The 26139-nt window shown below is 38.6% G+C and overlaps 1 protein-coding gene across 9 annotated transcripts in view; it reads left to right on the forward strand.

The window, feature by feature from the left end:
• The window catches only part of GRAMD1B (GRAM domain containing 1B), a 152694-nt gene that overhangs the window by 87917 nt on the left and 38638 nt on the right, over positions 1-26139 (forward strand). For 6 of the 9 annotated variants that reach the window (XM_072426593.1, XM_072426598.1, XM_072426601.1 and 3 more), the window contains 3 exons: positions 1060-1083; positions 18190-18210; positions 25059-25082. In XM_072426593.1, coding sequence (XP_072282694.1) covers positions 1060-1083; positions 18190-18210; positions 25059-25082 — 69 coding nt within the window. The remainder of the gene's footprint in view (positions 1-1059; positions 1084-18189; positions 18211-25058; positions 25083-26139) is intronic. The other 3 variants (XM_072426596.1, XM_072426595.1, XM_072426597.1) reach the window with 3 other exon arrangements.

Raw genomic sequence — 26139 nt, forward strand, 5'->3', positions numbered from 1 at the left:
CTCTCCCTTACCTTATAATTAGACTGTTCTTCATTTATAGATAAAACCCTTCCCTGCCTATACATTTAAGTGAACCTGTAAAGAGAATACCTTGTAGTCTTCAACCTGTACAAAGTACCTTTACTATTTTACCAACCCAACCACCCTTCTGTTGTATACAAACCTTTGTGATTACCTGGCCTTTGATTTTTAATCCAATTAGAATGGAATCCAATCTCAGGTGTGACAGGTATGTTTTATTGTTTGCCCCATATTGTACGGATTCTTTCAGCACAGCTAGAAATAAGTCAATAATCCTAATATCTTTTTAATGTTCCTGATTGTAAACTCCACACAACTTATTGAATAATACACATCTACATTGTTTTGTTTTGTTTTTTTAAATTTGAATCAGAATCACGTCAGAAAATTTATCTTGTTAGCATCTGTAAGTAGATCAAAGGGCATCGGATAGAACCCAGTGTTCTCACCAGCCACTTTTAGCTGGGTGCACCACTCAGCAATTTTCAGTAACCACCCAAAAACAGCCGTGTGGTTACTGAAAAATGTTCAGAAAGTTTGGTCACAAACAGGAGCTGTCACCCGCCTACAATTTCTTCCCACGCAGCTTAAAAAAAATTGTGTGTTGAACACTGGAACCTTAATCTATGAAGTATTCTATACTGTCACCTGGGGCTTATTTAGACCTTACAAAGAAACCAATAAAATCTGAGCAATTCAGGAGAAATGTGCAACAATAAAACACTATAAAAAGACATAAAAGAGCTGTTTGAGGTTTTTGGGAAATGCTATGGAACTATAGTGGGTTGGGCAGCACCTTCCCTCGTATTTCTGCTACCTGCATAACCTATATTCAGTATGACAACTGCAAAAGGCCATCACAGTTTGCGGTGGCAGAGAGTGCACAGAAGTCCTTGTCATAGTGCGCAGTGCTCACAGGAGGGGACAAGATGTGACATTTCACCTCCAGCCAGCTCTATTCCACTGTTTCTCTGTGTGTAATAATTCTCCGTGTTCTGTAAAGTGTTAGCTCTAATTTTCTCTGTGTTTTTGTTTCAGTATGACAGACTTAACCTGATCAAAGTAAGATGTTCTCTCTTTGTTCTCCTCTGAACCGCTGTGTCCTGTCCTCTTTCCTTCCCCCCGGCCCTCGCTCAGTAGAGATCACAGCTAGATAGCGGGTACTGCTGGCCTGTCCTGTCCCATCTCGCCCTCTTTTATGTCCCCAGCATAGATAGAAAGCTTTATTTCTTTTATTTTCTAGTGCTTTTCTCTGTTTTATGATAAATGGGCCTGGCTAGTGTGCAAAAACCCACAGCAACCAGCCATAAACTGCTTTACTAGACTGGCTGGTTACTATGGGTGCATTATCAATGCTTTTCTGTAGTGGGGATATAATGGAATGATTTGATGGTTTTATAGGTATTTTATGTTTTTGCATAGTTTTGGAAGTTGATATCTGTAGACAAATTGCTCTGGTGTAGTTTGGACTGTTCTTCATTTTATTTTTTTTTGTGTTAGCTTTTGCTGCAATACTAATTCTGTTCAGGATTAAATATGACTTAGAAAATATGTGTTTATGTAATATCATTTATCCACTAGACTACATAAGTGATCTATTTATGGTTGTTATATATTTAAAATTGCTGATATAAGGCAAAAAACAAACTTTTAGGCAGCTAAACATGTATTCCACAAAGCACTTATTGACAAAATTTTAAAATGCTCAAAAAATAATAGTTTTTATTGTTCATAATTAAAACAGCAAATACTTGTGTGTATACTTGGTTGGCACAACAGTAAATGTAAAATCTCAGATGAACAGTGCCACTACGCGTTTCGCAAAAACAATGTCTGCTTCATCAGGAGGTTTAGAGAATTTCGTGCTCTCCTGCCCCAAGTTCAGAGCTATAGACTTTTCTTTTTATATGGGCCCCGGATTTCAGGGAGACAGGTCAGACAGCCAAACCATGGAGCTTCATGTATATGAGGCTTTGTATAGCAAGACATGGGGTCCTAGTGGGACAGCTCAGAGCTATCAGAAGATAGTTGAGTTTATTTGGTCTATATGGCCTGTGAATATACAGAGAATTTTGATATACAAAGCTTCAGTTTGGGGATGTGGCAGAGCAGATAATTTGTGTAGCAATAGGGAGCAGCTGTTATTGTGTAAAATTGCTGATATCACATGTGATCATTTTGCATTAGTCACAAAGTATTGCAGGTCCCTGTATCATTGCAGCAGGACATTTCTCAAAGGCGCACATTGATGTGATCAAGAAACACATAAGAAAAGCCTAAGATTCCCTGAGCACTGATCCCTGTAAATTGATTGGTTGTCCTGTATTGTAAATACATAGAACCAATATATACAGTGGATTCAGGAAGAATTCAGACCCTTTCACACCTTTCAATTTTGTTGCAGCCTGATGCTACAATCGTTAATTTTTTTTCTTATTAATCTACAATCATAATTATTACACAGTATTTATATAGCGCAGACATATTGTACAGCGCTGTACAAAGTCCATAGTCATGTCACTAGCTGTCCCTCAAAGGAGCTCACAATCTAATGTCCCTACCATAGTCATATGTCATAAATACAGTCTAAAGTTTTTTTTTTAGGGAAAAGCCAGTTAACCTAACTGCATGTTTTTTGGCATGTGGGAGGAAACCAGGATACCTGGGGGAAACCCATTGGGGAGAACCTGCAAACTCCATGCAGATAGTGTCCTGGCCAGAAAACAAACCTGTGGCCTAGTAAATCGTGCCCTACCCCATAACAACAAAGTGAAAAGAGTTTTAGGCAATTTTGTGAATTTATAAAAAAAAGAAGAAACTGAATTATCCTATTTACAGAAGTTTTTAGACCTTTTGCAACAACACTTCAAATTTAGCTCAGGTTCCTCCCATTTTTCTTAAAGTGGACCTAAACTCAACTTTTTTTACTTTACATAAAAGGGTGGACAATCCTTATATATAAAGTCAAAATTGATTGCTCAGGCATGTGCATAAGGGGCATTTTTTTCACTAAGGGGGAAAAGGGATGCTGATCTCACGCATGACTAACCCCCCTCACCTGGGCTACATCACCCAATCTTGCACCTGCGCAGAAAAACAAAAATGGCGGTGCTTGGTGCTTGCACCGCGCCAGTTCAAAGAAAAATTCCAAAACAGCGCGGGACTGGATCGAGGGAAATTTCAGCACCTTTAAGGGGTCTGCAGGATTAAAGGTAAATATATATATATATATATATATATATATATATATATATATATATAATATATATATTTTTTTTTTTTTACTTTAGTTCCCCTTTAATTACTGCTGAGATGTTTGCACCTTGATTGGCATACAATTAGGGGTAATATAAATTGATTGGACATGATTTGGATAACTCACCTCTCCATAGTTGACAATGCAGAGCAAAAACCATATTGAGGTCAAGAGGAAGGCCTGCAGAGCTCAGAGGTAGGATTGTTACAAAGCACAGATCAGGGATGGATACAAATTATTGTTGCCATAAATATAAATTACAATTGTCTGTAGCATTCCCTGAATTGCTAACATTTTTCTAATATGTTCTTACCTGCCATAGAAAAATGAAAACCTAAATCCAATGGGTTGTTGTGATCCAAAGGGTCATTTTTTTAGGAATAGGAAGCCTTTGCAGAAAAGAGAAACTTTGTTCCATCTCTATAGGCCAGACATTGGAGATTATTCCAAATGTTATACGTAATATCATTTGGCTGCGGGGAGCAGCCTGTGTCACGCCTGCTTGTATGAAAGCAAATTAAACGGCATTTCTGCCTCCTGCCTGGTCTGCATACATCCGATATAAACACATATACCTCCTACACACAATCCTCTGACAGACCACACACACCATACATACATTTTCCATCCATTCATTCATTCATTCTGACTTTGTTGCAGACTGAATCCAATTATTTTATGTAAGTGAATTACTACCCAAGACTCTCCATTTAATTAGGCCACTCAGAGCAGTTCAGGCATCTCATGTCTGCTAACAAATGGAAAATCACGGAGATGATAAAACCTAATCTTTCCACTCACAAAAATTATTTTGGTAACTTCCTCTGTTTCTTCTACTAAAACGTCTATTTATGGTGACCTTAAAAATAGGAATTGGAGCCGGAACTACAATAGATTATAGTTTTACATATTTGGTATTTTGTCTGATAACTTGAAGGTTACTGTGTACATTTCACCCCTTACTCTGTGCAAAGCACAACCTTAATAGACAAGGGATGAATTTAATATGTTTAGTCAGCTTACTAAAATAATAATATTGTTGTTCAGCATGTTAACACTCAGTTTCTATTGTTTGTACACATTGAAGTGGCCATTTTTATATAGCCTGGAATTTCTTTTAGTTTAACTTTTTTACTTTCTTGCAAAAATGCTTAAAAAATGATGTTTGTGTTTTTTACTAAGTCGTGTTCTCCCCAACCCCTTTTAGCCGGGCATACCACCCTGTACTTTTCAGCAACCACCTGGTTGCTTTTGGGTGGTTACTGATAGGGCAGCACAGTGACTCAGTGGTTAGCACTCTGGCCTTTGCAGCGCTAGGTGCCAGATTTTAATTCAAGCCAGGACACGATCTGTATGGAGTTTGCGGGTTCTCCTTGTGTTTGTGTGGGTTTCCTCCGGGTACTCCGGTTTCCTCCTACATTCCAAAAACATGAAGTTAGTTTAATTGTCTGCCACCCAAAAATACTGTAATAATGACATATGATTTAAAGGACAGCTAGTGACATAACTATGGACTTTGTACAGCGCTGCATATTATATTGGCGCTATATAAATACTGTGTAATAATACAAATAATTCAGGAGCTTCCACCCACCTACAATTTCTCCCTGCTGAGCTTAAAAAAATTCTGGGTTGAGCACTACTTAGTATTGATAAAATCCTACAGTTTCCTGGTGGATCTCCCAATTGTTTCATAACAAGGATGATGACATTGTTCCAGGCTGCTATCTTTGTGTTATTTATGAAGATGTATGGAACACAGCAGCCCTGTAAGCTGTCATTATCACCAAGTCACCAGAGACGCACGCTATGCACTAATGCTGACACGTGGTACAGCCATGCTGAAAAGCCTTTTATCCCTTCTTTACTGCTGACCGTATGCATTTTGTGGATTGAAGCAATACTGGAGAGGCTGGCTATAGCAATACCGCCAGCATATTATTATTTTTATTATTAAACAGTATTTATATAGCGCCAACATATTACGCAGCGCTGTACATTGAATAAGGGTTGCAAAAGACAGACAGTGACACAGGAGGAGAGTACTCTGCCCAGAAGAGCTTACAATCTAAGAGTTGGGGAAAGCAAACAAAAACATAAAGTGTACATATTTAATACTTCAAAATTAAAGGGGCACAAATATAAAAAAAATAAAACAGTTACACATTTGTCAATAGAAAAAAGATCATTACATAAACATAGTTCAAAGATCGGCTAGGACATTATCCCCATGGAGTTTGCAGGTTCTCCCCGTGTTTGTGTGGCTTTCCTATGGGTACTCCGGTTTCCTCCCACATTCCAAAAACATGCTGTTAGGTTAATTGGCTACCCCCCAAAACTGACCTTAGACTTTATTAAAGACATATGACTATGGTAGGGACATTAGATTGTGAGCCCCTGACGGACAGCTAGTAACATGACCATGGACTTTGTACAGCGCTGTGTAATATGTTGGCTCTAGATACAAATAATAGCATTTGCACCTGAATCTGGCCTGATATAAACATTATATATTCCCCTGCACAGCAATGTACAATCCCAGCCAGTCAGAGCTCTATCTTTGCAGGGTTCTTGTTAAGCAAGCTCAGAGGAGGGCAGAGTAATGGCACCATCACTGCTGTGTACAAAGGAGAAGTGAGTAGAAAGCAAGGGGTTCTCTTCCAATCATCTGAGCTAATATATACCTAAACAACCAGCTCCACACTCTGCATACGCTCTTCACAGAGGAACCTGCCAAGACTTCCCATACACAATGGGGTAAGAGGTATCTACAACTCATCTTTCTGATCCCTTGACCCAACCAAACGCCCCATAACAGGCCTCCCTGTTTTTTACTTTGGGGAAAACCCTTTATGGGAACTCTGAGCTTCACTGAACTAGCTGCTCCACAGAAAGAGGGGCATTCAGCTGAGTATCTCTGAAAGGACATCCAATCTCTTACGGTATATCACATGAGTGGATTGGTTCAAAACCTCCTCCTATATCCCGTGACGAAGCTTCTTTTTTTTGTGTGAAACGTGTTGGAAAATAGAATCAATTTCAGAAAGAATTCAATCACACTTTTTTTTCACAGACTCTATGATACTTGCTGATGTACTTTCCTTTTTCCTGAATTACATGATTGCCGAGTTGTAATATTCTTTTCAGCATGAAAGGGAATGTTATATATTATTCGGCATGAAAGGGAATGTGAACACTTACAAAGCTTCATTCATAGCACCGATGCTCAGGGATCAAAGTAATAGTATGCTATGCAGCCTGTTCATTCTTCTAACTTGTCCTCAAAGCCAAAGAAGCTGTCGGCACACTGATAATCTGAGATTTAAAATAAAAATATTGTTCCTTACAATTTGTCTGTCTGGAACAATAAAGTTTTTTGTTTTGTTTTTTATAGCTGACTTTTTTAAATCTATGATATTTGGATGACTGTATTCCATATACATTCCATTCCTTCTCTTGTGGCCATCTGTGGGCAATCCTGACAGAATATGAGTGTCAGAGAGGGCCAGAAGCTTGTGAAATAGAAAGTACACCCTCTTTTAATTGTAAGAATTTATGTATCAGGACATTAAAAAAATTGTCCAGTAGCTAGTAGGTCCTCAGGTGTAAACCACACAACAGATTCCAATGTGTCATTATTTATTTAACAACAATGAAACCAAAATGGAAGAGCCATGTGTGAAAAACTAAGTACACCCCAGAATTTAATAGCTTATAGAACCATGGTCAACGCAATGACTGCAGGGTGACCAGGTCCTGTGGCTGCAAAACAGGCCCAAATCATTATTGCTGCACCACCATGCTTTACAGTTGGGAGCTGATGTTTGAGCTCATATGCTTTGTTCAGTTTTGGCTGAACATGGTGCTGTGCATTATTGCCAAACATCCTCGCTTTGGTCTCATTTGTCCAAAGGACATTGTTCCAGAAGGCCTGTGGTGCAGCCATGTTCTTTTCAGAGAGAAAATACTTTCTTCTGGCAACTCTTCCGAACAAGCCATATTTGTTTAGTCTTTATCCAACAGCACTGTCATTAACTTTTTCATTTACCATGCGCAGATGTGTCTAATGTGTTCTGTGAGACTTCTCTGAACATTGCATGGTCTGATCTTGGTATAAATTTGCAAGAATGTCCACTGCAGAGAAGGTTGGCAGATGTCTTGGATGTTTTCCACTTGTGAATAATCTTTTTCACTGTGATGGACTTGTTTGGAAATGGTCCTAAAACCCTTCCCAGATGGGCAGCGATTGGTTTTCTAAGCTCATTGCTGATATATTTCCTCCTTGGCATTGTGCTAACACACACCTGAATGCTCCAGATCAGCAAACTGCCAAACGTCTGCTTTTATGGTGGGGGTTACACTTGCTGATGATCAATTAACCAATGCACTTGATTAGCATTACATGGCTACTACTTACCCTTACCTATGGGAGTGATAAGAGGTTATAATCTCCTCAGTGCTGATATCGGATGAGAACCTGGTGCGTGTACAGCGCTCGTCGTTCATGTATTCGTCTTGGCAGATCCACAAATGATAAACGACAAACAATCGTAATGAAAGTGAATGGGAGAGAGTGCAGCAGGGTGCCGCTCCATCGTTCTCCCCCCTCTCCATAGAGCAGAACGGTGCTGTATGTAGTCTTTTGTCATTGGAAAGGATTTTTAAAGAGAATATTTGCACGTGTGTACGCAAGCCTTTGTTAAATAAATAATGAGTGGGTGTAATATGTCATGTGGTGGTGGTGTTCATCTGAGGTTGTATTAAACATTGAAAGATTCACTAACGTCCTAACACCTTAGAATTGTAAAACCATAGAATTTTAAGCTCTTTGCTTTTTGGACGGACCCATCACCAGTCGTTGCTCAGCAGAACCATTTTCACACCACAGTTTAACTTTACTGAAAATAACGTTTTAAAACTTTTTTTGTGGCAAACTCCTTTTTATTATTTGGCAGCATCATAGACCTTGTCATACACAAAGGAATCACATGTGCATGTAGAGCTGAAAGTAGGAAAACCTAAAATGTGTTTAGATTACTTTATACTCTTATTTTTTATTAAAGTTTTATTATTTTAATATTATTTTATTATAGTTTTATTATTCCTGATTCTATTTTTTTCCTAGTTCGCTCTTGTTTCACCAACAAAATAAATCAAGTGTACACCTTTATAAATTGCACAGTGTGATTTTTATTTGCATGAAAGTAATTTTGTCATTTGTTGAATGAAGGCCTCTAGTTATCAATAATGTGCTGCAGAAGTTAATGAAGTACTTATCTTGCATTTTTTTATAGTCACCCTGCAAATTCCCACAAATACTTGATGGTCCTGTCAATGAAGTCCATCTAATGCAGCTTCCTGTGGTGGTGTTGCAACAATGCTGCACTGCTCCGGAATTCATAGAAGCGTTGTGTGTAGGCTGTGCCTGCTAACAATAGAATGGGAATGAGAAAGTGTTGCAGGAGCATTATCAAGGTTATATATGGCTTTGGCTTTTCAGTCAGCACCTGGCCATACCAAGGCCAACCATTGCTTTTTGGATTGATAGCTCTGTGTTGCTGGAACCCTCAAAATGTAGGCTGCAGTGCCTGGGAGAGGGGAACGTATGAATCAAAAAGTAACTGCATTGGGTATTTTTATAGACTGGAGCCCTAAATATGTTCTTAGTTTTGAATACATTGGGGAATGTTAAAACCTTTGTGTGCCTTCTGCAAACTTTTATTCCCATCTGGTCAAACCTTTGTTAGCAGGGCAAGAAGTGAAGGAATCTTTCTCCAACAGGGCCCCCAATAACCATTAAAACCCAACAAGATTTCCACACCTTCTTTACTGTACAAAATAAACAAAAAGTTTTTGGCTTGACATTCGTTTTAATTATTTCAAACAAAATGTAAATAGTGTTGTCCCCTAATATGATATAATCATATTCCACCACTAGATGGCACCACTGCAGAGGAGTTTACATTGCAGCTCTATCATCACAGCTCCTGCACATGGTGGTAATTGGTGAAAAGTCCCAGTCCTGTATACCATTATGGCTGTGTATTTATATTATTTAGAATGCAGCAAAATAAGCCTCTTATACTTCAGGTAATTCTTCTGAAAACCACCGTTGTTCCTTTTACTTGCACATTGGGAATATGTGAAAAAAATGGTACATCCCTGTTTAGCATTATCAGCATCTGCCATTTATTTAATGCAACTCCCCCTACCTTTTAGATTGTGAGCTCTTTTGGGCAGGGTCCTCTCCTCCTCCTGTGTCACCGTCAGTATCTGCCTGTCATTTGCAACCCCTATTTAATGTTCAGCGCTGCGTAATATGTTAGCGCTATATAAATCCTGTTTAATATTAATAAGGGGCAGACATAATTTCATGCAGCATCTGAAATCGTCTACATTATCCAGGGGCCACATATGGCAGCAACGTCATTAATGGCCCAGCTGTCCTAAACCATCCCTATTGTGATCGGTGTGCGGAGTGCCTTCACAAATGATGTCCAAACTCCAACCACCAAAGATTCTCTGTTGTAAAGAATCCATAGCCCCCCTTACATCAATGTCAGGAGGAGGACGTAAGCTTTTATTGTTGAATGTAAATAAAGTCAGACTCCATCCCATGCATCTATCCGGGGTTATACAGTATACGAGGGGGTGCTGAGAAGTTCCTGGCTTTGCCCCCTTACAAATCATGAGTGTGGGGGCATATGACTAATATCTTAGTATGTAACTGTGCAAATATCAGGTCTTTGCGATTCTTAAAACTGTTTTTTCTTTTAGTGAGAAGCTGTGATGGCAGAGGCAAAAGCAAATTTCACGTCGTTGGAGTTACGGGCCCTCATGAAGTTTTTGTTTCTCCAGGGAAAGTCAGCAAAGGACATTCACATTGAAATGTCACAAACACTGTCCTTCCTACAGCACTGTGATAACCTGGATATCTTGTTTAATACTGGGCATTTCACCGTTAAAGATGAGCCCCTTGACATCTCACGGGTGTTGGGTTTGTTATCACCACTATCCTAGACATGCGCAAGCTTTCAGCGAAGTGGGTGCCGAAATGTTTTAACAGTGATCAGAAGAAGGAACGAGTTGAAGCATCCAAAGCCGTTTTGGCCCATTTTGAAGCTGCACAGGACTTTTTAGCTAGGTCCGTCAGGATGAAACCTGGCTCCACATCTATGATCCTGAAACCAAGGAACAGTCAAAGGAATGGCGCTGCAGCCGGTCCCCGCGGCCGATGAAGTTCAGAACCCAGAAATCAGCCAAAAAAGTCATGGCGTCCGTTTTCTGGGACAAAGACGGTATTCTGTTAGTAGATTACCTACCTCAGGGCTCTAGTATCACCGGACAGTATTATACTAACCTCCTGGACCAGCTGAAGGAGGCAATTAAGACGAAACGCCATGGAAAATTGACCAAAGGGATTTTTTTTTAGAGGACAATGCACCTGCGCACATGTCCAACTTTGTAGCTGCCAAATTGAACACCCTGGGTTTCCAATTGGTCCACCATCCCCCCTGCTCACCTGACCCTGGCCCCTTCGGACTATTATCTGTTCCCGAATTTGAAGAAACACCTGAAGGGGCAACGTTTTGAGGACATTTCTGACGTCAAAGATGCTGCTGAAAGCTGGTTTGCGGCCCAACCAAAGGTGTTATTTCATAACTCTGGCTCCCTTCTTTCTTGGCAAAGCCAGGAACTTCTCAGCACCCCCTCGTATAATGGGCCTGATTTACTAAAGCTCCACAAAACTGGAAGAAAATAAACTATCGTGGGTGAACCTGGGTGGTCCGGCAAACCTGGAATGGATCAGATCAATTATTGATGACATTTGCCAGCTAATAGCAGATGATTCTTAAGAAATCCATTCCAGTTTTGCTGGATCACCCAGGTTCTTCCATTATAGTCTATCTTCTCCAGCCTTGCAGAACTTTAATAAATCAGGCCCAATGCAAACTTTTTTAGTTACCTCTGTGAACCAATACCTACATTCCAGTACAGACTGAAGATAATGTCTATCTGCAGGATTGTGTAATGGAAATGATGATTTCCTAGTAGTCCCAGCATTGCAGCCTGACCTGTCACCTACAGCCATGCACTGGTCAAGGTGACTGCTCCTGCGGGTCTTGCACCGGGTGTCAGCGATGTTTCACAATGAATTCGGTGTACTAATCTGCTTTCTGTATCCATGTTTCATTCTTCCATATCATTGCCCCGTCAGCAAGTTACACAATCCCAGCCATCGATTGGGTGCAGGTTTTGTATTTATATAACATATTATTTGTCACAGGTTAAATGTTAATATTACTCTCTTATAATCTCTTTTCTAAATAGAATAATCCTGCTATATTCTCACACTGTTCTGTATGTCAGCTCAGAGATGTAATAATATTTAACAATTGTAACAAGTCCTATTAATATAGCAACATGGCAGCTAAGTTGTCACACATTGGGCCTGGTTTATTAACCCTCCAGAACTGGAGAGGATAGATGAACCTGGGCTGATTCAGCAAACCTGGAATGGACTTTAAAAAAATGTTTTTCTATTTAGATTTTCCTGTTTTCATTCCTAAACCAAATCCATTACAGGTTTGCTGGATCACTGAGGCTCTCCTATGATAGTCTATCCTCTCCAGTCTTGAAAAGCTTTAATATATCAGGCCCCAAAATACCAAAAGATCCACAAGGTTCAGTAACAGTGACTAATCCTGAAATCAGCACCAAATCTTTTCTTCCCATCCATTTTTTTTATATTTATTATATATATTATTGTATATATTGAATTTTATTATAAGATAAGATATTTCTTTTATGTAGTATTTTTTCATATTATTATTATTAAACAGGATTTATATAGCGCCAACATATTACACAGTCCTGTACATTATATAGGGGTTGCAAATGACAGACAGATACAGACACAGGAGGAGGAGAGGACCCTGCTCCCAAGAGCTTACAATCTAGGAGATATTCCGCTGTGAACAAAGCCATTTTATGTTTTAGAATTCTCCGGTTCATTCACCCCTGAATATTGGGTGCATGGAGATGTGAAAGATGTGCAGAAGGCAGTGCCTGTAGCCAGATGTTGGATAACACATCAGAACAGAATATTTCCTTCGTTTTTCTTTAGAATAAGGGAGACCAGATAACAATACAGAAGAAATTCAAAGAAAAACTCATTTTTAGTTTTTTTTTTTTTTTCTTTAAGATGGGAGTTGCTGTTAATATTTATTTAGAGCCCATTTACATCAATATGTGCACACTGCATGTATACCTGGGTATAAATTGGCCTTTATAGATTCCTTTGGAAGATTATTATTATTATTATTGCACAGTATTTATGTAGCACCGACATATTACGTAGCACTGTACATAGTCCATAGTCATGTGACTAGCTGTCCCTCAATAATATTAATAATACAATTTAGGGGGAAGCCAATTAACCTAACTGCATGTTTTTGGAATGAACAATAAACTTTAGCACATAGATGTGAATCAGGAAAGAACAGGATTCTTTGTTAAATTGTATTTACTTTTCACTTTTTTCTGTGGTACTGGGTAGCTTGGATCTGGATTTTTTTTTTTTTTCAAACATGGTAATGAATTAAAGCCATTGATCATCGCGGGTGCTTCAGATCTGGATTTTTGTTCTTGCAGAGATCATATATCTGACCGCACAGTCTTGGTTTCAAGGCTTGTCACACTTATGTAGGGGCAATCAACCATCACATTAATACCCATCTGTAGCAATCACTATTACAGCTCTATTTAAAATTAATTTTTGAAATTCTTTGTGAATATATTCTATATTCGGTATATTTACAGAACTACACAAAACTACACAAACTACACAAAAAAGTCATTGAAAAACTCTGTGTGATTTCCTTTTATGCTGATGATCAGGACAATCACATTGAAGGCTCATAGTACCTTTATGCTAAAGTTTTAAGAACAAGTTTTGTACCAGTTCTTCAATATTTTGTGCTTTATGGTTACCCAAGAATTTATTGACAACCATGAAATAGCTGTGCCAGGCAGAAGCTTTAGTATCAGTCATGTAACTTATTTATCAGTTTCCGAATCTGGGGTTAATCAAAGATTCCTGCTTTTAATTTTTCAGTACTCAATCCAGGAAAGAATCTACAAATGTATTTAAAGCAATCACCATCCTTGTTCAGAGTTTTAACAAATTGTATTATTCCCAACTTTATGTGTAGTGGAGGGAGAGTGATTTTTTCCTTTGTCAACCATTGGCTCGTTAATGATGTTCGTTGCACCTTTTTCATGTTTTCCCTTGGAGGCCATGTCACTTTTTTCCAGTGATCCTGCTTTGCTCTAATATCCCACAAGCAGATGAAACATGGCTACTTTGTGTATCCACTTTTCTGTCCAAGTAGGAAGTTCACCATTTTTATAGCAACAGATATGGACCTTTGGAGTTCATGATAGCAAAGCTTTTGTAAGACCATTTTGATATTTTCATATTCTTCTTTAAGTTTAGTTGACCAATTGGAATTGATCCATTTCAGTTGCCATTACGCAGTAAAACAGATTTCAAACTTGGAGTGGAACTGTCTATGAAAAGCGGCCAGTCTTCTGCTCGGTATTCTGGTCGTCCCATATGGGCTAGTAGTCCAGGGATGTTACAACAGTACACAAAGTCTCCGTCTTCACTGAAATATGGTCGGAGTGTCACCTCTCTTGTCCTATAAACCGGTATTCTAACTTTCGGTCTCAGACATTTCTTTTCTTCTAGCCTGGATGCTAAAAGTTCTTGTTTTGACAGACTTGGGTGACGTAATAAATCATTGAGCTCTTCTTGGGAGAACTGCTGGTTTGATGAAACACTTCCTTCATATTCACTTCCACTGCTAACTCCTGGATTACACTCCAAACCCTGTATATCCTCCATGTCGGATACAGGAATATCAGGGAGTGTACTGAACACTGGTATGGGAACATCAGCACCATGCGGCACAGGTCGTCCTGCTGATTCCAAATGCGGGTACTGACACTTGTTTTTCTTGTAACGCTTGAAACCTTTTACAATCATAGCACAAGAATGCCAATCATTATGATGATGTTTGGTCTCTCGCCATACCATAGGTACACCAAATTTCAAACTTTTCAGTTTTCCATTTTTCCTCTAACGTAGACACTCTACAAGTTTTGCATACTATATGGGGAGTCCAATACTAATTTTGGTCCCCCAGTTTTATACCAAAATAAGATATGCTTGTTTCACAAATTCTGTAATGTTTCTTCTCTTTTTTTGCTGAGAATATTCACCACAAATATAGCAAAATACATTCGGGTCATTTAAATAACTTCTTGAAGAACTCAAATTCCTGAAAAAAAAGAATATGTATGAATAAAAAAAGGCAAATGAAAGTTTCATGAGAATAATGCTATATTTAGTATATAAAATGCAAAACATTGGTGTAAATAAAGATGGATAATAATATGCTGTGTTTAACATTTGTTATTATTCCTATTCCTGTATCACAAGAACTAGAGCCAATTCAATGAAACTGATGTCATTTCTGGATTCAGCAGACCCAGAATACACTAAAAATATTGAAAAATCTTTGGCAAGTAAATTCTTTTTTTTGGTGAGCTGTGTAATAGATTGTAGAGGCGAGAATCAGGTTATTATTATTATTTAAATGGTGCCAACATATTACTCAGCACTGTACAATAAATAGGGATTGCTAAAATAGGTTCAGCTCATACTATTCTTCTCCCTCCTGATATTGGCTACAGCCTATTTCATAACTAAACTGTACTATAGGAATGATGGGGGGCAGATTTCTAATATGGCCATGGCCAGTAGGGGTGACACTTTTACTGCTATTGTGGCTGTAATAGTATCATTATATTTCATTATATATCACAAGTGCTTAGCATAGGGCTATTTTGCCCACAACCATCATGGCACCCACCAATGACTTTTCATTATCATCATGGCCACATATTCACCCCTTGAGCACAGGCTTGGGGGGGAAACAAAAAGTTCAAATCCAGCCCTGCTGGTGGTTCATGTAATTGCAGTACCATAGTGGTTTGTAAGATTAATAAATAGGCTTTAGTTTGTTTTTTATGAGTTATGAACAGTAATAGGGCATATAGCTATATACTATAATACTGTGTTTATCATATCATGATCAAGTCTGTATCTTTCTTTGTTTTTGTTTGTTATAGAACAGTTTTTTTTATTGGTATCTTCTGTTATCCTCCTAGGGGGAATAAACACCGAACAATTCTCTATTCTTCTCGGCATTCTTGGTTTTTATTATCCACTCTCCTCCTCGGCTTGTCTAGGACATGTTTGTGAGTTGCAGCGACAACTCGTAGCCCATTTCAGCACTCCATCCTAATTGCAGCCTCAGGAACCGGAGCCCCATGATATGGAACGTAATACGCTGAAATAGCCACGCTCAGCCATTTTTGATCAGACCGTCAGCATTAATGGAAGGAGTTCTAATTTCAGAACTTTCATTCTCCCTTTTAAACCTTAACCCTGTAGTGACCAGTGCTGGTATATTTCCAGATCTATCCGTGGGTGGTACTTTAGTTTGATTTATATTGCATGACTTGGGAGCTTGTTATGCCAGCAGTTGCTGTGTGCTTAACCTACTTATTAATTGAGTCTTGCTCATTTGCATTTGGAACAGCACAATGATATGTATATAAATAATGGATCATCCACCAGTCAGAATCAATGGAAATGACTCATTTTGTACATGTAAAGGCAAAATGTATTTTTAGTTTTGGATAAAGTTTGGAAGAAACTCTATGAAATTTTTATTGGTGTCTACATCCCCAAAGAACAGAAGGTGATAAAAAATTCCAATATTTTAGAACACTAGATAAGGCAGAATCTTCCAATAAGGACTTCTGTTTCAGATGGGATTTCCAACAGGATACAGGAAGCAAAAAATATAATAATAATTGTTGGTATTATAATCATTATATAGCGCCAACATATTGCGCAGCGCTGTACAATAAATAGGGGTTGCAAAATACAGATAGTGACACAGGAGGAGGAGAGGACCCTGCCCCAAAGAGCTTACAATTTTAGGAGGTAGGAGAAGTAGCACACAATAAGAGGGGGGATATGGAATGGTGGGTAAGTAGTGAGGGTTTAGGAGACAGAAGAAGATGGGTAGATGAGTTTGAAAAGATGGGTTATAAGGGCTCTTTTAAATGAGCAGAAAGTAGGAGCAAGTCGAATAGGATAAAAACTTCCAGGGAGTTGGGGCAGCTCTAGAAAAGTCTTGGAGCCATGCGTGTGACGAGGTTATGAGCGAGGAAGTCATTAGTAGGTCATTGAAGGAGCGGAGAGCGGCTAGAGGGTACTTTTCAGGACAGAAAGGTAAGTGGAACAAGAACTGTGGAGGGATTTGAAGGCAAAGCACAGGAACTTGGATTTGATTCTAAGGTGAAATGGAAGCCAATGAAGAGAACTACAAAGAGATGCAGCAGAGGAGGAGTGATGGGAAGGCTGTGTATTGGGAACCTTCCCAATACACAGCCAATAGGTGGGGAGGATGAATAAGTCTGGCTGCAGCATTCATAATGGATTGTAGAGAAGAGAGTTATATATAACGTAATAACCTCTTCGGCAATTTTGCTGCACCTGGTCATATGTAAAGTCCCACTTTACAAAATAGGGCAGATGGTTATAGCAGAAAGGGGCATAGGATGTCCCTTCTACAGCAACCCCTTTTACCTGTCTGATTGTGCCGGTGAAATGTGAAAAAGCGATGAGCTGCGAATGTGCAATGTTAGCTTTTCTTGCCAAGGAAATCCAGCAGTCCTGGCTTCCCTTGCATGTGCTGGCGATGAATGAACTCCCGTACATCTGCGCAAATGTTAAGTCATCCCAGCACGGCTAATCAGGATGGCCAAAGAACGTCACTAGGAAGAAGAAGAAAGGAAGATGGCGACGCTGGAATGCAGATAGGTGAGTTGAATGGATTTAGGTAATATTATTATTAATAATAATAAACAGTATTTATATAGCACCAGTATCTTACACAGCCCTGTACACTAAATAGGGATTGCAAATGACAGACAGATACAGACAGTGACACAGGAGGAGGAGAGGACCCTACCCCGAAGAGCTTACAATCTAGGAGGTAGGGGAAGTATCACACAATAAGATTCCGCTTCTATTAAAGCTCTCCATGACTTTAGAAGATCAATGAGGATCCAGCAAACCCAGAAATGATTTCCTAAACATCATTTGTTATTAGTTGGCAAATGTTTTTAGTCCTGGACCAGACTCATTCCAGGTTTGCTGGATTAGCCAGGTTCACCCATAATAGTCTATCTTCAACAGCCTTGGCGAGCTTTAATAAATTAGGGCCGATTACATTGCATTTTAAGCAGATGTTTAGTTGCAAACATTCATCCAGAAGCCATTGAATGGAGTGATTTCTCCATCACTTTCTTAGCTAATGAATAAAGTTAGTTTGTCTTGTTTTCCTTTCACCAACAATTCACTTGTGGGCCGGTAACCAGTGCCTTTGTAAACCCTTGGGCATTTTCCAGATGTCTGTCCAAGCCACAAATACAATCTGGTCTTCTACAAAGTTATATAAACAATCCGAACAAACACACACAGACCACATCTATCTATTACTCCTACAGATGTAAGTGTGCTGATGACCGGAACATTTATTAATGCAGCTCCTTCCTATGTGATGACCGTGCTGGGTATAATGGAGGCTGCAGTCCAGCAGAACATGATTTGCCTTTTTTGCAGTGCTGTGACTTTAATAACATTTTCATGCAGTGTATTTCTATATGACCTAGTTTTTCCATAATCCTTGTTCTTTTCTGTAATCCTTATGATGTTAGTATCTTTAATGAAAAGATGAAATGTTAACATGCTTTCTTTCTCTTTACAGAAGAGCCAGAGCTGGTACAATGTGAGTAAACCTCTATTCCTGTTTTCATCATCTTTATGTGCTTATTAATGTCATGTCTTCAGCTTATCTGCCTAGCTGCATGAATTTCATGTTTACTGCCATTCAAGGAGCAGGTAAGTGCTTCCTCCTGCTGGCCACTTTGCAGTATTGCTCTTCTTAGCTGCACTGGCTGTTTCTAAAAAGGGGCAATTATATGGTTATGGTTGTTTTTTTAGAGGAATTCATATGCGCTGGAATAAATCGGGGTACCGAGGAATATGATTTCATCCATAGTTAAATACCAGTGTCAGGACTAGGGATAAACATTGTGTCATGTTTTACATTCTGCTGGGGCAATTTTCCCATTTCTTGTTGTGTCTGACTTCTGTCACATGAACAACGAATAAGGGGAATCGAGGCAACAATACAAACCAGACCGCACTATCCCTACCCTAAAATACCCTTAATAAACACATTTTCCCACACAGTGCCATTACCTTACATCTTTCCTTTGCTTCCTACCACCACCCCCTTGGATTACAAACCCCTCCATAACCGATCTTTAACAGTTCACTCCTAAATACCCCCTTTCTCCCTTTCCACCGATAGACATTGCTGTTTACTTGTCACATATTCCCAAAAACCCTGCCCACTGTTACCACTCTTGTTCTCACTGCTTCACAATTTACCCTGCCACCACTTCTCAGTTCCTTCTGTCAATATTTTACAGTCTCCACCATCACCACCCCATAATCCTCTGACATCAACCACATTCTGCACTCCTCTTCTGCAACTACTGTCATTTCACTCCATTTCTAGACATGCTACCCACCTTCACACTGTTGCACACTTCTTTTGCACATAATATCCAAAGTCATACCCTCTGCACTGTGCCAAATATAATGCTTACAGCCATACCCTTTGAATGCTTCTTAACCACCTACCCTCCATACTCCTTTCTTTGAACATTCTGGTTACTGCCAAACTCTCTGCACACCTCTTCTGTACATCCTGCCCTGTATCATACCCTCCATTCTCCTTTCCAGAACATTTTGGGTATTTTTTTTACTCTCAGACCACCTCTTCTGTACATCCTGCCCTGTATCATACCCCCTATACTCCTTTCCTGATCATTTTGGGTATTTTTATACTTTCTGCACACCTCTTCTGTACACCCTGCCCTGTATCATACCCCCTATACTCCTTTCCAGAACATTTTGGGTATTTTTATACTCTCTGCACACCTCTTCTGTACATCCTGCCCACTGTTATACCCTCCACACTCCATTCTTGAACATTCTGGTTATTGTTATACTCTCTGCACACTTCTTATGCAGATTCTGCCCTCTGTTACACCCTCTACACATCTTTTCTTTATATACTGCCACCACTGTACCCCCCTGCCCCTCTCCTCTCTTGTATATACCTCTGTCTGTCATTCTCCACAATCTTCCCATGTACGTATAGCCCCTCATCACACCGTTTGCACTCTTCTCCAGATCTGGCATATTAATCGCTTAAAATCGTTTTCCCACTATATTTGTAAGTTCCCCAACCTTGCCCACTCTGTAATGAATATTTTCTAACCTAGGTCAATCTGACCCATCTGACTTGATTGACATTTTTGTAAGAGATTGCAATGAGCAGTAGATCTCATGGAGTCAGTTAATGAATAATATAGATTCTGCAATGCCCCGTGCCTCGTATGATGGTTTTGTTGATTTAGAAATAACAAAAGAAAAAAAACTATTTCTGCTTTGTATGACCATAAAACCCTCCTCATACAATGTTTGGAAGTAGTCTAGGCTGTCCAGGGCTGCATTAGGAGGTGGTGATGAGTGCTTCCAGCAAGCGGAAATGTTCATTACTGCTCAAAATGATTTTCCAAGTTCTCATGGAGCTAAGGAATGTGCCACTTCAGTCTGGCCATAGGACAAAAACAAGTAATTCCTCCACTTTCCTCATTATCAGGGAAACTATAAAGATACAGAGATGGTAGAACAGAGATACATCTATATATAGACACTGGAATAACTCAATGGGAATATCCCAGAAAAACAAAAGCCTCCTTTAGTAAATGTTCAATCTTTGTGTTTATAAAGTACAAAAACCGTGAAAAAAAATAACTGCCCACTCTCTGTTCAGCGTACTCATAATATAAAAACTGCAGTGATAGTGAGCAATATAAAATTACATAATTACTGCTAAATCCACACTAAAGTTGTGCTCAACTGTTTCTATATTAAACATGTACTATATTTCAGATACAACGTTCATAGTCCAGGTCTCCTATTAAGGGTCAGTCCATTGAATATTGATATTTCAGTTGTATGCTGAAGCGTTGAACCCCTTAACAGTTTCCATAACTCTATTGGTAGTATTGCTGTACTGAGATTCCAGGTCTGCATAGTTTTATTTCTCATTATTCCTGCTGGAATTACATTTACTTTACATAGCTGGAGAAGTTCAGATATACACACAGGTCCACCATACACCCCCAACCATCCAACCTTAATAATGACACCGACACCATGCTCTAAAATAGGTGAATGCATAAAACATTTAAATTAGGAAACAACATTCTTAACATCCTAATGCCATAATAATAAGAATAACATAACATACAATATCATTCTTAACTGACCCCCCTCCCACTTAGGTTGCAGGTCCTTGAAGGCATTGACCTATCCCATATTAACTTGGGATCTGTGCCACACTGATATATTGGTTCCCAGCCACATGGGTTCTAATATTGGTTCCCAGCCGCATAACCCCCGGCTCAAGAACAATATCATCTACCAGCAGACTATCCCATCACCGCGAATCAGTGTCCACCCAATGTTAAATCTCCAACACAAGAAGTCCCATACCAGAGATAGTTCCTTGATCACTACATAACATTAATAATTTACTGCCCTTGAGGTCCCCAAATCGCCACCCAAGAAAACCAAGGTAAAGAAGGGCAGAAAGCTGCCTCTAAACCTCTGACCCCCCACTTCCTGTTACTCCCCTATATATTCCTTTTTTTCTGATCACTGCCCCTAATCCCCCCCCCCCCCCCGGCCCCACCAATTACAACATTGATCCTCCCCTGATCCCACTTTTGTTTATATATCTATCTAGGCCTCCTAGATTGTAAGCTGTTCGGGGCAGGGTCCTCTCCTCCTCCTGTGTCATTTTCTGTATCTGTCCGTCAACCCCTGTTTGATGTACAGCACTGCATAATATGTTGGCGCTATATAAATATTTTTTAATATTACCAAAAATAATAATAGGCATGCTTCTGCTTCCTCTCAGTCATGTGGGCCCTCTGCTTAGCTCCTCTTGCTCACTGGCTCCTGGACCTTCTTTATGGCTGCAACTCACAAAATTCAAAAAGTAAAGGAGACCAGGAAGCTAACACAGCCCACCTGGCCCTGCCTAACTAAAGTATAAATAACAAAAATATCCCCTATATACCGATATATCACTTATAAGCATATTGGCCTTCTAAGAGTGTAGAACAGATAAGTGACTGACTGATTTTTTTTTTTTTCACATTCCATAAATATTGCTTATCTTCTGTGCACAGTCCTGAAACTTTGATGGGGCACATGGATATCCCTCCTGACTGTAATATATATATATATATATATATATATATATATATATATATATATATATATATATATATATATAATATGTGTGTATCTTTAAAAGGAAATCTGAATTATAATACTGTTTGAAAATCTTATAAGGTCATATGCAAGAAAGTTCCACTTTAACCAATCTGATTTCCCCTTCGGGATGATGTGATGTTCTTTGCTGATTGTTGTCTCCTAAATCATAGAGGGTTTGAGAGCCTCCTTTGCTGTGTATGTGATTTTCCTATAAATGGTCATTTTTTTGCACTTTTGCAGGGTCAGAAACCATCCCAACAATTCATAGTCTGCAGGGAAAAAGAGTTGTTCATCCATTGTATTGCATTACTATGGGCTGATTTAGCTACCCCTCTACCCTCCATAATAAGTTCTATGCATAGAGGCTGGAGCTAAAAAAATAACAAAGTATAAATATTTACCTAGGTCTTTTGTTTTTGCATTAATTCTGTGACTAGTTAACTCACAATAATTACGAATATATCTTTATCTATAGTAACTGTGTTTATTGTGTATAACAGATTTAGGACCTTTTTCTGTAAACATTTCAATGTTATGTCCTCTCTTGCTTCCAAATCAATCTTTTCTTTGGTTGATATCCAGGGGTGTAGCTCCACTGTCACTCCCTACATTCTGCAGATAAACAGAGGAAGGATAGTCCAGATCATGTGCTTTAGATTGTGAGACACATTGCACATTGTTTATTTTTTTCATACCTAGACAAGCCATTGAAATATTAAAGCTACATCTATATTTGTTAAAGCTGCTTTTTCATGCCTGACCTGTCAGTAGACATTACAGATGTAGCTAATCTTGTCAGCTCTGTACAGTTGATTAGTATGATTAGTATTTCTCTATACAGCTGAGGAAGCCAAATAGGTCGAAACGTGTTGGGTCATGAGATGTTTTCTAAATGGATTAAAAAATATAAGGATCTCCGTACAGTTAAGATATCCACACCCTATGATGATACAATGTGTGGTGGACAATAACTATCAATATCTGTATATATTCTACACTGTTAGTTGTTCTACATTTAAAATAATATACAAACCAGTTTCATACCAGTCTAAAAACCCTTTATTGTTCCTCTTTTATTTTTCAATTTATCTTTTAATGTATAACTTTGTCAGCGCATTTAAACAATTTTCAAATACAGATGTTTGAAGTGTCTGAATTCTGTGAAATCTAAGCCTAAGTGTCCACAAATTAAGGTGAAGAGCTGAGTCAGATCAGCCACTTAGTGCTTAACCATAACCCTTTCATGCAGTTTACATCAGAATATTCTCATATTTCCCATTCACACAATATTGCTTTACATCAGCAGAGTTTTTAAGGTCACAACACTTTCTGTGCCCATAACATCATAAATGACAGACGCGATGGTTAGGCAAAGTGATAAAAAAAGCTGCTTTGTGACAAATCTATAATTAATAGAATGCAGGACATCTCGGGGTAGAGATGTTTAGGTATTCTGTGTGAATACAGAATGAACACATTGTCTGTCTAAGTACTGGCTACAAACCAAGCCCAGAATTCCTGCATGTTATTTAATGAGCAGCAGTGATCCCCTTCCATACACACCCTTATCTGTCCCTGTGTTTTCCTCTGACCCAGTTCAGTATTCTGTGCATTTATCTCCATCTGTGAGATGAGATATTCCAGGCCTGTCTGGGTATACGGCCAGTAAGTCTCTGGTAAGGGTTGTCATACTAGTCCTTGTTGGTCTGTATGCCTCATCCTATATAAATATACAGTAACTGCTTTGGGCAAATCCGTGCATTGAGTACAGTAAACAAAGCATGACGTATGGTAATCGTAACTGTATTGAATGTAGGACGGATGCTTGGCACAGCACCAGACTGGCCAAAAAGTTTACCATAGGATAAGTCAAAATAAAGAAAGGGAAAGTGTTTTTTTTTTTTTCTTTTTGGCACACAAAATAACTGTATTTCAACACTTGATGTACAAATCATACATAAATAATGATAAATTACACAGACTTTGTCCGAAATCCCCATAGTTTTATGGGATTTTAGGTACTGGGTACTAAATAAAGTTTGACTGACAATTGGTATTAGTGAATATAAATGAAGAGAATTTACATATTTCTTTCATCCTAAACCCACATTTTTTCACGGGGCTTCTAGGGACTCTTAAACCCACGATTGTCAGTTGAACTTTATTTCGTGCCCAGTCCCTAAATGCCCATGAAACTATGTGGATTTGGGACAAAATCTATGTATTCTATACAAAAGAGAGAGAGCTTTTTGTGGTAAATAAATTACAGAGCTTACTGATTGTTTTACACAAAATATATGTGTAATTTATTATTATTTATGTATGTTTTGTACAACAAGTATTGAAATACAGTTGCTTTTCTGTGCCAAAGAAAACACTTTCTCTTTTTCCATTTTGACTTTATTAATATCCCAAAGGAGTTTGGCATCTCTGTGGCATCAAAATCTGTGGCATCAACCTTTATATTATATTATTTATATTATATTATATATTATATATATATATATAATTAGTTGCTTGTTAGTTCTCAATATCCCCTGAAGAAGCCCAGTAGGGCGAAACGCATCAGGCTTTGAGACTCACTATTTCTCTACAAACGCTGTCCAGTACGATATCCCTTATGGTTATATGAACTTTATGAAAACCTATACTACTAAGAAGTGTCATGTATAGTACTTAGTCTCAAGTAAACTCCACAAAGTTTGTTCAAGGGCTGAGACTTATATCTTATGTACTCTCATTAATATTGTATTTCTCTATGTTTGGTGTATAATATACTCAGTATTTATCAATACAAAATTTGCACAAACAATCCCATTTTTCCTTCCTTTATTATATTGCAGTCTTTTCCAGAAGAGAAAAAAAAATATTTTGCATGTGTCACTTGGGCACTGTGGATTCTGAAGATTGCTTTATTGAAACTTAGGGTTTAATTTTAACAACCCATTTTTAACAAACCCATAACAATGAAATGTCGGCTGATTTCTCATTTCCTGATATGGGTTACAGAGCTCTGATTTGTTACACAATAATATAATAAAATACCAATCTGCAGTAAAATGATGTGCAGCAGAGGAGCAATACCTGCGAAATGACACAAAGTAAAACAAGTGATGTGATTTGTGACTTTGTCTGTTCTTCTATGCTGGAATTGTCCTACCTTGTGGTTGTTACTGCATGTTGTCATGTCTTCTTTTTTCTCTTCCTCAGCATGAGCGGCAACACATCCGCAGAGTAAGAACCCTGATACTGCTCCTCTTGTTAGCACAAACTGCTTTTAGCATTCTAGTCCTTTGGAGCATTATTGTCCTCTGAATACTTCTCCTACGCTTTCCCTATATCTGCTTTACTATATCTAGCAATCCTTTGCATTTTATATTTTATAAAAGGGCAAGTAGACCTAATGCACAAACGAAATATCACATTTATAGATACAAATGGAATGGTTTCAGGGGGAGCCCAATTCTGTCTTTGTGACTAGTAATGTTATTGCCCCCAATTTTGGTTCCCTTTCACACTTTGTATATTAAATTAACCCCCTTAAAATATCAATTATTTCTTTAGGAAAGGTCAATATTAAAAGCTGATTCCGTACACTAAAAGGGAGGTGTTTTTTGGGACAATATTGGTTTCCAGGGACAAGATATTTGCCATAGGCACACTGAGCAATTGTTTATCCTGAGGATATTGGGGATCATTGCCTTTGTGGGGGAGATGTTTTCCTTCGCTCAGTTACCGGCTTATGAATAGAAATGACTTAAAGTGTATGTAAAGGTATTACCCTGTCCAGACAGAAAGTGAGGGAACTCTTAGCAACACCAATAGACAAATCTGGCCCAGTTGAAGATTTATACCTCACTTCCTTTTATCTGCTAAAAGGTAGATAGTTTGAAATCTCTCCTATAAAAGCCCTGGATGGCAGCAAACACTTTATCCTTCCAAACTCTATCCAAAAACTGGTAAAATCTATTGACATACACTTTAATTGAATTTTGCATGTGAAGCTAACAATCCTCCTTCAGCCTGAAATGGCCGATAACACAAAGCAAATTTCAGTACAATGCTGATTGTATCTAGAGATATATTCAAATACAAAACATTTGCATTGATATTTGCATGACCCCAATGTTTTTTTGTTTTCTTGTTTGATAAGGTAATGTGTATATTAGGTTTACTGATCCTTTATTATTCGGAAGAAGCCCCTACCACCTGCAACTCTTTATCAATCCCTGAGCTTTTATTATGTTTCTAGATAACAAAGATATTATTTAGAAGGCAACTCCTTATTTTA

This window comes from Pyxicephalus adspersus, chromosome 11 (genome assembly GCF_032062135.1).
Source record: "Pyxicephalus adspersus chromosome 11, UCB_Pads_2.0, whole genome shotgun sequence".
Taxonomy (NCBI): Eukaryota; Metazoa; Chordata; class Amphibia; order Anura; family Pyxicephalidae; genus Pyxicephalus; species Pyxicephalus adspersus.